Source organism: Malaclemys terrapin, chromosome 10, assembly GCF_027887155.1.
Source record: "Malaclemys terrapin pileata isolate rMalTer1 chromosome 10, rMalTer1.hap1, whole genome shotgun sequence".
Taxonomy (NCBI): domain Eukaryota; kingdom Metazoa; phylum Chordata; order Testudines; family Emydidae; genus Malaclemys; species Malaclemys terrapin.
Window position 1 is genome coordinate 52,569,279 of NC_071514.1, and position 13,324 is coordinate 52,582,602.

At 42.8% G+C, this 13,324-nt stretch overlaps 1 protein-coding gene across 1 annotated transcript in view; it reads right to left on the reverse strand.

Moving 5' to 3' along the window:
- Positions 1-13,324, reverse strand: part of DNAAF8 (dynein axonemal assembly factor 8) — a 152,035-nt gene that overhangs the window by 117,084 nt on the left and 21,627 nt on the right. Inside the window, exons 7-10 of the mRNA XM_054043183.1 lie at positions 11,700-11,846; positions 10,512-10,607; positions 6,663-7,034; positions 6,207-6,366 (exon numbers count right to left, since the gene is read on the reverse strand). Coding sequence (XP_053899158.1) covers positions 6,207-6,366; positions 6,663-7,034; positions 10,512-10,607; positions 11,700-11,846 — 775 coding nt within the window. The remainder of the gene's footprint in view (positions 1-6,206; positions 6,367-6,662; positions 7,035-10,511; positions 10,608-11,699; positions 11,847-13,324) is intronic.

A 13,324-nucleotide genomic window follows, 5' to 3' on the forward strand; every position in this document is an offset into this window, starting at 1 on the left:
CAAGGGAAGAAAGTGCTAGGATGTACCTTCTCTGGCTGCAGCCCTGCAAACCTGCCTGCGCACAGGGAGCACACAGGAGGTAAGGGACTGTAGGCTAGGAGGCAAGGCTGTAGACCAGGCAGTAGCAGGGAAGGTGGCTGCAGCCCAGTTGTTGGATCTGCATGGTGCCTCTCCCTCCCCTTTCCGGGCTGTGTCCTGTCAGGCGACTGCACGCAGGGAAAGAAACATTGGCATGTGCCTGAGCCCAGACCCATGGAGTGCACAGGGAGAGGTACAGTGTAGCCCCTGGGGCCTCCAGCATCCCTGCTCGCCATAGAAAGCCTCAGCATCCAGGCTGCAGTCCCCGCCCCAGTAGGTTTGCAGGCTGCAGCCAAGGAAGGCATGCCCCAGCGTTTCCTTCCCCAGCTGTAGCCTCACAAGCCTGCCTTCTTATTAGCAACTGCTGGACAATAGCAACTTTTTGCTGGCAACCAAAGGATTCTAATAAGTGGAATCTACTGTATCTAACATAAGAGAATCCTTCAGGGGATGGATTAGCTGGCTAAACTGATCTTTTCCACCTGCAATTTCAGTGATCTCCAGCTAGGTTCAGAGTTAAAATCCCATTGAGATAAATGGAGAAGTTCAGAGGTTTCTTAGGGACTGATCCAACCCCCAATGAAATCCATGGGACTCTTTCCCTTGGCTTCAATGCACATTAGGTCAGGCCTTAAAGCTCTAGTTTCAGGCTGTTTGTTGGCAGACTCAGGAAGACAACACTGCATCAACTCCTACTTGAAAGACTCCATAGAAAGCAGAAGGGTTAGAATCCTAATTTTTTAAATAAATCAAAGCCTATATTCTATAGAAATGGAATGGACTGCTGGCAGCCTGAAAGGAACTCTCCGTCCCATGGGTCCCGGACTGTGACCAGCTAGTGTAATTCATGTATTCTATTACTACCTGCACAGCACCCTACTGACAGTCAATGGAATTAAGGCTCTTAAGTGCCTCAGTCCCTCTTGACAATGAGATATAGGCTCCTCAATCAGTTGGGCATTGCAATGCTGAGCACAGCAACGCCTAAATACCTGTAAAAGTCTGGGCCTTAGTGTTTTGAAATGATAATTACGCGCCCTCTGGTTGAGGCGAGTGTCACCTCAGCAGTGTTTCTGCAAAACCTGGTCAAATGCCACATTAAAGCAGGACTATTGATGACTATTTTCGGCTCAGATACCATGGTGATGGGTGCAGTATAAGAACCTTTGACAGGAGTCAGTTGGATAATGAGATGTTGAAGGTCTTCTTGACTTGTGTTAATGCGTGCACTGACAGTTTACCAGTCTCCACGCTCCCGTAACTTACATTACTGTATGAACCCGAAGAGGAACAGAGCTAACTCCACAGCACTCTTTGCAGCTGGTTACCTTTACGGCCAAGAGTCTCTGCTTTGCCAGTTATGGCTTGCTGAATCTCAAGGGTGCAATCCTGAGCCCTGGCATAGGTTAGAGTAGCCTGGGGACTTCTCTAGTTTACTGCCCATGGTCCCTAAGGGATTATAAATCAGATGAACACAGCTGGAGCACAGCATAATAAATAATAATAAGCTGGCAAAAGGGCCAGATAGCTGGTGCAGTACCAGTGTAACATTTCCCCCACACCAAGAGAATTCGCAGCTGGCCAGATCCAGCTTGTTTCTAGACCCTTTGAACTGGCAGCACAAGAGAGAATATAGCCTTAAAGTTCTCGCACAATAGAATTAACTACGTCATCTTTAATTAACTTATCTTATTTTTAAGCCATTCTGGAGTTAGAGCAGTAGTAATTAATTTATTTTTTTCATTAAATAAGACATTTTAGTCTTGTTTCAGACAATTGGCAGATATTTTATTAGACAAAAGAGAAGTATTCAGGAGCCATCTGGTGGCTGTTTGATGTATCACTGCTACATATAATCCCAGCATAAACAGAGCAAAGAAATCTGATGGGAATCTGAAGAGTATACACAGGCTAAGTTCAGCACAGGAAGCATCTCGGGCCATTTTTACATATATGTGTTTCGGAACATAATCACGATTTAAATTAAAAAACTATGTTAAAATAACATTAAGGGCTAAATTCTGCATTCAGTTACTCCAGAATCACATTGGTGTGAGTAATACATGAACAGTATAAATGAAAACAGAATTGGGCCACGAGGATCTAATTTAAACTACAAATTCTGATTTAGAGACACAGCAACTAAAAAAATCGCACTTCGGTCGGAAAATGTTTCAGCTACTATTCCTACAAGCAGTCACATCAGATAAATATAACTGGAATACAAAAGAATTATTTTGTTCTATTTTTGTTTGTTTACTTTGTGCATTTGACAGTTTTGAATATAGTCAGTTTCACCTAGGTGAAAGGCCCTATGCACTAGTTAAGTGGGGGTGAATTTTATCTTGTTGCCCTGTTTAGTCAGGTAGGGCCTGATCTGGCAAAAAGACTGTACCCAGATGAGTAGCTTACTCACACGAGTAAAGTTACTCATCTGTGAAAATCTTTGAGGGATCAGGCTCTTAGTTCATTGGAAAATATCATTCAAGAGCACTGAAGTTGGCAGGCTACTCAGGGGTAGCTGGCATAGAAAGGGAGGATGATCCAGAGGTTAGGTTGCTAGCTTGGGACTCTGGACACCTGGGTTCAATGACCTGCACTGTGACCTTGAACAAACCACTTCATCTCTGTGTGTCCCAGTCCCCCATCCCAGATGTGTTGCAAGGACAACTGCATTAAAGAGCATGATGCAGTCAGATACTATGGCAATGGGACCATATAAGTACCTTATCTAGATTGGTGAATGATCAGAAACTTCATTTTTGAAATTATCTGATTTCAGGCTGTCTTTCACTCTGTCTTTAACTCAAGTAGTTCAGTAGTTCAAGGCTTTTTGCTTATATTTCGGGCCAAACTCTACTTTCAGTCACACTGTGTAAAGCAAGAATAACTTTCACTGAATTTGGCTCATTATAGATAATGCAATATGTTTAGTCACAAGGGCTACATTCAGCTATGGCATTATTGGCAGGTAAGTTCCAGGTCACGTGTCTGATCATGCTCTCCCTGACATCCATGACAGCTTTGCCACAGAATCCAATGGAATCAGGAGTGCAAGGGAGTCAGAAAGAGATGCAGTAGCATGAATGGTACTGATTTGACACTAGGGGTATGTCTACACTGCATCTGGGAGCATCCCTCCCAGTCTGGGTCCACATACTCATACTAGTGGGGCTTTCACTAGCATGCTAAAAATAGTTGTGTTGCAATGTCTAGCACTAGTCCCACTAACACTAGTCTGTGGACCCAGGCTGGGAGGCTGGCTCCCAGATGCAGGGTCAACATACCTACTAGGTCGACATAGCTAGGAGAGTATGCAAGATAAGTAACTTTAAAAGGCAGGTGCCGCTACTTTATCTTACATCTTCTTTTTAAATTGTTTTACCTGCAACCAACATACCTTCTTCACCACTGCACATAAGTTACACTTATTTCTGTCCATCTACTGAAACCAAATCTGTGAAACTTTATACTATGTTATTGCTTAAACCCCATATGTACCTTACAGAACTGTTTATGTCCCCACTCAATTAGACTTTCATGAATATTTCATCTACTTATGACAGATCCAAATCTGGCCCAACGGAACAAGGGTAACATTTTCAAAAGTGCCTACGTGACTTAGGAGCCTAAATCCCATTTTAAAAAGTGATCTAGGTATTTAGAAGTCTAAGTCTCAGTGAAAGTCAATAGGACTCAGACTCCTAAATGACAAAGTCATTTTTGAAAATTGGACTTAGGGGCAGATTTTTAAAGGTATTTAGGCACCTAACAATGCAGATAGGTGCTTAGTGATATTTTCAAACATTTAGGTGCCAAACTCTCGTTGATTTCAATGGGTGTTTTGAAAATCTCACTAGGCACCTATCTGCATCTTTAGGCACCTAATTACCTTTGAAAAACTGGTCCTTACTCTCATAAGTCACTTACGCATTTTTTAAAATGTTACCCCAGATCTAATGATTCTTGTTTATGCTATTGCCACTCTGCTGAAAGCAGAAACTGTGAACAGAGTTTGACTGAATTAGGTTAAGCTAAGGCGACAGTGATGAAATTAAGTCTGAATTTTGTTGCTTTCAAGAGCTGAAATGAAACCTTTTATGTAATCGTCACACAGTTTATAAAAACTCTGTATTACTTTCTAACAACTCTGTGCAGGGATTCTGAGCTTCTGTAATTATTATTCAATTCAATTACTGATGTACATTAGGATGGTCAGGAGTCCCATGTTCCAAATCTGAATGTCTATCGCTGCCAAAAAAAGTATGTAGAAAACAAATTTGATAGTGTGCTACCCTCTCAGAGACTCCAGTTTGTTATATATATATATATATATATATATATATATATATATATATATATATATTAAAAAAAAAAATTTGGTGTTAGATATTTTCATTTCCAAATCTCTGAGCAACACAGCTGCCAAATTATAGCTTCTTCAGTTTCAGATGTCAAAACAGTCTCAGTTTTTCTGCTTCTGTCTGTGCAAATAAAAAAAGAAAAGAAAGAAGAAGAAAGAAAAAACTGTTCTAATTTGAAGCCCAGAAATGCTGCTAACTGTCAAAGTGAATTTCAAATAATTCTAAGAAGGACAGTTGTCGCTGATGGATTATATGGACATATTTTTAATTTCTCTTTTTAATTTTAATAATGGATTTTCATGAACAAGAATTGGATAGAAGCTGCCCACAGATTGCATTCAGTGTGGGCTGTTCTCTGGTTGGCTCCACCACAGTGCATCGTGAATTTAGTTATAGTTGGGAGACTGGGTAGTTTATGAAATTAGCATTGGATTAGGGAGTCTTTTACCTTTATTACATGGGTTCAAATCTAACAAAGGTTGATAGTGATCAAAATATATCGCATCCTGACAATTGTTTGGTGCAATATAAGAAATTAGTTGGTGAGACTCAATCTATTTCCAAATGAACAAGTGCCCACATCTTAACCAACACTAACAGGAGCTCATTAACAGCTTCTGACAGGCCACAAACTCAACAGGTTTGAAGACTACAGATAAGAAATCCTTACAGAAGGTCCCTCTAGAACAAGAACTAAGCCCCTTAGTGGAATGCTATGTGAGAACTGTGCACTGCATTGCTCTTGCTGTCCCTCCTCTATAGACACAAAGGACTTCAGCTGGTAGGTTTGTCAATCCAACACCTTTCATCAGTGGTAAATCCAATGTTTTAAAAATGAATATTTAAGATGAAGAAATCCAATGAAGTCACATTTGTTTACAAATGCACAAACTTGAATGGACCATCCCCTGTCAAGTGCATTTAGACCACAAGACTTTAGCACTAAGTGAAATGTTTTCTATTGTTGCTAAGCCAAAGCGATTGCTACCAATGGACCTGGAGCAAATGTAGGGGGAAATCCTGCTTCACCACCACCCTCTGCGGGGATGGAGGGCACTGCCAGCAGCAAAATCAGTGCAGTGAGAAATCAGGACTCAATATGTAGATCTCATGGAAATGAGAAATGATCCCCTTCTCTGAGCCTTGTTTTAGGCTTCAGAGAGTTCAAATGGCTTTGTGATCCCTTAAGAACACTGTTGGCAAAGATCAAACACTGCAAGGAAAGAAACTAACTAAAATCACAATCCTCCTTTCACACCTGCTGCCTATCCAGATGTGGGTGCAGTACTGAAAGCCAAGACTCTGGGGACAGGAGGCCAAATTGAAGCTAGGAACTTATTTAAAACCATAAAAATAAACTTCATTTTTTAAAAAAAGCTACAAGAACTCTGGGTGAAATCCTGGCCCTACTAAAGTTAGTGGCAAAACTCCCACTGACTTTAATGTAGCCAGGATTCCACCCCACATCCCCAGCAGTGGGAGCCCCTTTGGGAAATGCAGGTGTTCTCCACAGGCACTGGTCTGGCAGTGGAAGGAGGTGCGTAAGTAAAGGAGAATAGCTCTCAAGATTGCTCTTATGGCCAGGCATGGCAGAACCATGAAGCTAGCCCACGAAAACAGAGCCATAACACAACCTTCAAGTATTAGAATGAAAAGGTCTTTTGGACTTTGAGGTCATGTCTAGATTCGTCCCAGAATTTTCAAAAGGGGATCAGCAGGAAGCAAGACACTCTAAAAGGAGCATTCCTACGCTGAGATACTAACCGGGTGAAACAAAACAGGAGTTTTCTCTGCCATGGGCTGCTTTCCAGTAACCGAGTGTTGAGGCTGCAATCGCTCCAGCTGCTCCTGGAGTCTCTGCCTCCTGTGCTTCTCTTTCATCTGCTTTTCCTTTACGGACAGCTCTCTCAGGCTTTCTTCTGCCCTGCAAAATATAACAAACATACAGATCCTCTCTAGCTAACTGAGCCAGACAACCTTGCACCCCTAGGTTGCAGCCAGTAATATGCTCTCTAGGTCAGTGGTTTTCAACCTGTTTTCATTTGCAAACCCCTAAAAAATTTTGAATGGAGGTGCTGACCCCTTTGGAAATCTCAGACACAATCTGCAGCCCCTCAGGGGTCCACGGACCACAGGTTGAAAACCACTGCTCTAGATGGATGCTTACAGGAATGGCATTCAGAATCACCACTGATGGCTTTACTCCAAACTCTCTAGTACCTTGGGGATTCTGCTGCTTTATTTAGAGGGGGTTCTGGAGCACTTCCTGAATGTAGTGTGTCTTCAGTCTCTTTCTGGTTTTCCCTTGAAGGATCAGCTCCATGTTTCACATGGTTTGGCAAGGCAGGACTGACCCTCTGAGAGTCTGAGTGCACCAGACACCTGGAAGTCACCTTGTTTGCTTCCCCTCTCACTCTTAGATAGCGTTTTCTCCTGATTTTCAGGGTGCCCATCTCTTCTGGGCTCTCAAGATCCTGGCTCTCTCCTTCATCTCTTAGCACCTGCTTAGAGACCTCATTAGCAAGAGGCTGAGATGCTTCTTTACGGAAGTTACGGAGTTGCTGCAACAGCAGGCTTTTCCCGGTGCAATCCCTGAAAATTAAAAATCAAATGGATTAAACCAACGTAGAGCATTATAATTAGCAGATCCTTACTGAGGAACCTAATTTGACTGCCAGCGCAAAGCAGGGCACAGAAGACCACCTGGATAATGGTTTTTGATGTCCTAACATTAGCTCAAAAATGATAGAATATGCCACCATGAGCCCACCTGGAATTCTTTGGGCATCCAGGTGGTTCAGTTAGACATTGCTGGATTGATCTAGGGTAGTAACACTATGAACATCGACAGCACTCATGAGGGTCTGGTGACATTGTCCTTTGTGATGGGACTAATTATTTGCCTCTGCAGAAGAAGAGAGAGAGGGGATGGCCAGTTACACTCTGACTTTTTACTGCAGTGGACTGTGATCTAGAGTGGTTTATGGTATGGACAGCTTCTGGCTCTAGAGATGGAGGGATAACATTTTCAAAGGCCCTTACATGACTCAGGAGCCTATGTCCCACTTCCAAAAGTGCCATATGCACTTTGGAGCCCAAGTCTCATTGAAAGACAATGGAATTTAGGAGCCAAGTCACTTTAGAAAATGGGACATGGGGGCCTTTGAAAAGTTTACCCTGGCCCTCTGTGCAGCTGTCCTGGGATAGATATTTGACCGGCATTTCACTCACTCTTCCTGGTTGTCAGACAGAGGAGCACAATGCCTGTCTCAGGAGCACTCAGGAAATGGACTGCTGGACTGGAAGTCAGAGTCCACAGCTCCCCCCATGGAACCCTTTTCCCATCCAGCAGTCAGTCAGGTAGGTATAAAGAGAGAGGATAAGATTCCCCCCCAATAATTCTTATCAGAGATAGAAGGGAGATGAAGGAGGCCTTCTCCCTCCCAGCACTTGAGGAAATGAGACTGTTGAATTATCAACATCACAATTCTGTGATTTCCCTGGGTCATGATGATGCAAAATTATGGCATCACATTGCAACACAACATCAGCACACAATTGTTTTGTGGCTGCGTATCATTTTGATGATGAAGGAGCTCCCAAGCTGTTTGGTAAAGGGTGAGGGCCACCAGTTTTTGGGCTGATTGCAGTGTCAGGAAAGGAGCATCACAGATGTCACTGTTCGTCAGGAAAGGAGCATCACAGATGTCACTGTTCGGTTCTGAAAGAGGCAGCTGAGAATTATCTGGACCCAGAGAAGTGGCTATGTGCTGTCTGAGTTTGATATTACAGTGTTCTGGCTCTGCAGAGTATACGCCTGCATGCTATTGTGAATTATTCAAACTAACCTTGTACTTTTCAGAACACAGAGTATTCTACAGCTAGGCTTCCCACTTCTATTTTCTTAAGGGTCTCCTCTTTTCTGTCTCTTATTAGGAATCACCACTTTAACCTGTGACCTCTTCTAGAGATGACAAGACTCTCCTGGACACCTGAAACCCCTGGTTACTGTAAGAATTGGACCATTAAGGAGAATGACTAAGCAGTGTGGGTTTGCTAACACCTCCCCTGCCAGATACCGAAAATAATGAATGTGAACTGAATGACATTCTCAGCATCCATAAGGCCAGGGCCTCAGATTCTAAATCTGTTGCCAGGTAAACTGTTAATGTAAGTGCAGAGTGATGATTGTTCATTCCTGACCTTGCCTCGACTGTGCATGGATAGCAGTGGCGCCAGGAGAATGCCTTGGTATAATAGACCTTGGACAATCATGAGTCATTTGCAAGAGCAAAGAGGGTAAGTTAGCAGTAAGGATTCTACTAACATATCACTATGTCCCTGCAGTGATTCTGATCGGATACTTATCTGTCTCCAGTAGGAATAGATGTGACAATTAAAGTACTTCTGTGCTTGCTTCTCCTCCTGGGAGGCAACTAGTGGGGTAGGGTGAAGACATTGGTGACCTAATCTGACCCTGCTCCATATGGAAATTTAGTGAATGAACCAAGTGGAGTTTGCTGGCCCTGCTAGGGAAATGAGGTGGGAAAGGTCAGGGGCCAGAGTACTGGTGGTGCATGAGTACAGAGATTTCTTACACGTGGCCCTGGGGATCTGCCAGGTTTGAGGGCACTTCTGTGTCTCTCTCAGGAGATCTTCAGAGATTTCTCCCTCCTGCAGGCTTTACCCTGGGAGGGGACCATCTAGATTCTAGCCCAGTGTAACTCAGGTGTAACTCCACCCAGATCAGTAGAGTGACAACAGCACAAGGCCCAAGTAAATGAGATCAGAATTCAGCCCAAGGGTTTTCTGCCTGCTCAGATGACCAGATTTCCTAACGTGGGAACAGGGAAACAGTAATATTTGTCAGGCATTTTATTTTAATTTTTGTGAGCAATTTTAAAACTAATCAAAATTGATTTGGCCAGGTTTTGCTTTATAGGACTCCAGATTTACACTGCTGTACCGCACAGTGATTTCAGTGGAGTTTCTCTGGATTGATACCAGCACAAATGAGAGCACCTAGTGTGCCTGATCACTCCTGCTTGGTTCTGGCTTCTGACTATTCTCAGCTGCTAAATCATTCTGAGTGGTTGGGCTCTGTTCCTTGGTGAATCATTTATTCTTTCAAAACTATTTTTAAAAATAAGAGTAATTGGGTCTACCAAAAACAGAACAAAACAGCATGTTCTGCTTGTTCCTTCTACTGCTCTAATTCAGGTATAAGTGCATCATTAAGAACCAGGAAACGGCTTCTAAAGATAACACCGAGCATACATGGGTGAAACGTTTAGGCCCTGACTCAGCAAGGTACTTAATCATATACATAACTTTAAGCATGTGAGCAGTAACTATTCATATGCTTAAAGTTACGCACATGCTTAACTACCTCGCTGAATCAGGTCCCAAGTCTGGCAATAGGGAGGTGTTGGCATCCCTGCATACAGAAGCATCTACAGTTCAGGAGTTCCTCGACTGTTCACATTATACCCAGACAAATAAGGAGATCTGAGAGTTTTTCTTCCCACATATTGCAATAATCATGCTAGATCAATGTCAATTTCTAGCTTCTGTTTGATCATTTTCCTAAAGAGGCTGGGTAGGAGTATATGCCCATAGTCTTTTAAAATGTTTGATTTGGAGTTATTTAAAAACAATTTTCTCAAGTTACTTAAAGTGGCTCAGAAAAAAAATAAGGCATTTTTCCTACTGTCTGTGTCTATTCTGCATGTGTCTTTTGAGCCATGTCTGTTTCATCTACTGACAACAAAAATGTTTTTTTACTCCTGATATCCCTATAGATTCCATATAGCTGCAAAAGAGCAAGGTGAATTCTATTCTGCCTCAAGCATCAACAAGTATGTTCTAACTCCAGCATCTTGATTGTGGCTGCAGCAGAAAGAACACAAAACTGATCCAGACTGAAACATTTTGTTTCAACTATTAAACTTAGCAGATTTGCTATGAGAATCACTGCTGGATAATATTTTAATAGGTGAGATCTCACTCTCAGTCTTTTTGGGGATCATTTCAATTTCATGAAAAGGGGAAGATTCATGTAGTTTGTACCGTGGTCCTTGGGAAGAATCTTGCATTCTCGCCTTTGTTTTCTGTTGGTCCTTAACTGTTGTATCCTCCTCGTCTTCAGTGGAGCTGTCATTCAAGCTATGAAGCAAAGAGATCCGATTACTGGACACCTCTGTTCATGGTCACAATATTAACAACCAGCCTGGGGGATTTATCCATAATGTGCTGTCTTAGTCATGCCTGAGATGCAAGTTTAAAACAATGGGATGCTAAAGAAAATATATGGAGTCAGATCTGCAGTTGATATCAACTGGCACAGCTCCACGGACTTCACTAGAGCTAGGTTTATACAAGCTGAGGATTTGGCCCATGATGCAATAATAATAAAAAATAAAATAAAATAATAATAATAAATCTTTTATTTCTTTAAAACTGCATGGAGACAGCTCCTCAGAGGTATCTTCCCAACAGCAAATACCCAATAACTGATACACACCGTTTGATGCCCTAACAACATAACTCATCCTGGGGTCATGAAGGACAATCTTATGCTTGTTTTTACTGGAACAACTTGCTTTTAGCTAAATTTAAGCCTGTAGTAAAATTTAACCTCCCTGTGAGTTAAATTAGAACTCCTTAATGAAATACATTTAGACCCAGGGGTGTTAGGTGAGTGCATCTAAAACATCTACTTGTCTTCATTATCTACAAGGTTTCTTCAGATTGCTGTTTTCTTCAAAGCCATTTTCTAGCCAGAACCATCGCTAAGCATCTCTGGGAAAAGAGTACAGAAGTCTCTACTTAGTTGTTGATAAATGTTGTCCACTCACCCTGTGGACATGCTATGTGTCCCTGCATCTTGGGGAGGAAGCAAATAGCTTTCTCAGACTCATTAGCTTTAGAGGAGACCCTCTGCCAGAGCTTTTGGAGTCTTTGGAAAGAGGCCAATCTCCCAGAACTCTCCTAGGCACCTCATAGTCTCACAGGAGACTGAAAAAGCAGAGCCAACAATCCCTTGGTTGCCCATCTATCCTGGATTTATAGTTTCCCTTCCAAATGCTCACTCACTCCACCAGAGGGCTACCCTTTCCAGACCAAGGGCAAGAGGAAGTGATACAGCAAAGAAAGCCTTTCATGGTACTGCTCACCACGGGCATGGGATTTGCAACAACCTTCAGGTTCGTGCCCTCGGTCCCTCGTTTTTCACTAACATCAGACCCCAGAAGTTACCTTTGATTTTCAACCGACGGTAATGCTGATTTGTGTGGTTTAGCGTCCCGTAAATCAATGTACACTGTTGGGGGCTCTGCTGTACACTGCAGTTCTGGCATGTCCATACTTCGACAGCTCTGGGGAGATGGCGGGAAGATGATTTCTCTGAGAATATAAATCATCGTTTCAAGATATTATTTATCTTCCTAGGAGAAGAGTTCCAACAGGACATACATTTGGAATGAAAATAGATCAAGAAAGGGACTGCACTCCTGACTATTACACAGGTTCCAACTCACGGTCTCTGCACATGGTAGAAGAACACTACCATAAATGCCAAGATTTAAACTTCAGAGCTGCTGAATTCAACAGACATGACATTACCCCATGAAATAGAGTTCAGATCTGCATCCACAGCACTGTAGTGACACAGGTCTGGGCTAGACAGGAGTTGAAATGCTAAAGATTTACAGTCTGTCTGTTTCCAAAAAGTCGACTGTACTGCATATCTTTGAGGAATCTCTGATTTTCAAACAATGACCTTGCTTAGTTAGAGGCACAGATAGCCATATAAAATCAACCTGACCAGACCGGGCAGAAAATAGAATTTTCTGATCCCCTCCGAGGAGATGCCTACACTTGACTGCTTAGAGACCTGATGGTGATGCTCTGATTTTTATCCCCAGCTGGAGGGGGAAAATCTTCTGACCTCTTAGGACCTCTTAGGACCTCTTGTCCCAGGGTTAACTATTATTTATTTCTCAAGCACTGATGGTGAAGTTGGCACTGTAGAATATAGAAAAAGACAGTTCCTGCCCTAAAGAGCTTACAATCTCAAAGACAGGCACAGGTTTGATTACTGTAACCTCCTCCTTAGGCTTCCCGGACAGTCCTCTCTCTCACTACCATGTGCACAAAGTGCAGTCACTAAGACCACATCGTATCATTCCTGTCTTTGAACACCTCCACTGGCTACCCCATCTTCACCGCATCATGTTCACATTTCTTGTCCTCCCCTTCAATATCCCCATAACTCTGCCCTTCCCTAATAATCTGCCTTTGTCGGTTATTGATTTGCCCCTGTCCTCCCTGCTCTGCCAATGATGCCATCCTTGATACCCAGTTTGTCTGCTTCTTTCGCTACCATTTCTTCCACACCACCCTCTATGCATAGAACATCCTCCATGAGTGCGTCTGAAAGGCCACTGCCTCTGTGCATTCAGATTCCTCCTCATGATCCTGTTCTATAGTGATGCCTGAAAGAAATTACACCCAGCTAATAATGGCGAGGTCAAGAGACCATTGAGAGAAAATACAAACCCCAAGCCCCCCATGGAATAATCAAAACATGGCCACTCATCAGCCTGATCACTTGGCTTGTCTGCTCAATCCCATTCTCCCACACTTCATCCATTTTTCTTTTTAGATTGCAAGCTCTTTTGTGCTCTACTGGAAGACATAAGCAAAGACAAATACTCTGGGAGAGCCAGAGAAAGGAGGTTGTGTTTGTGCCCTTCCCCCTCTCCAAGAATGCTGCATGGAAAGGCACCTTACTGAAGACAGTCAAACACTACGACATGGAGCACTGACCCTTAGTTTGCTCCTCATCTTGGCAAGCCCTGCACTGCCTTGGATGTGTCTCC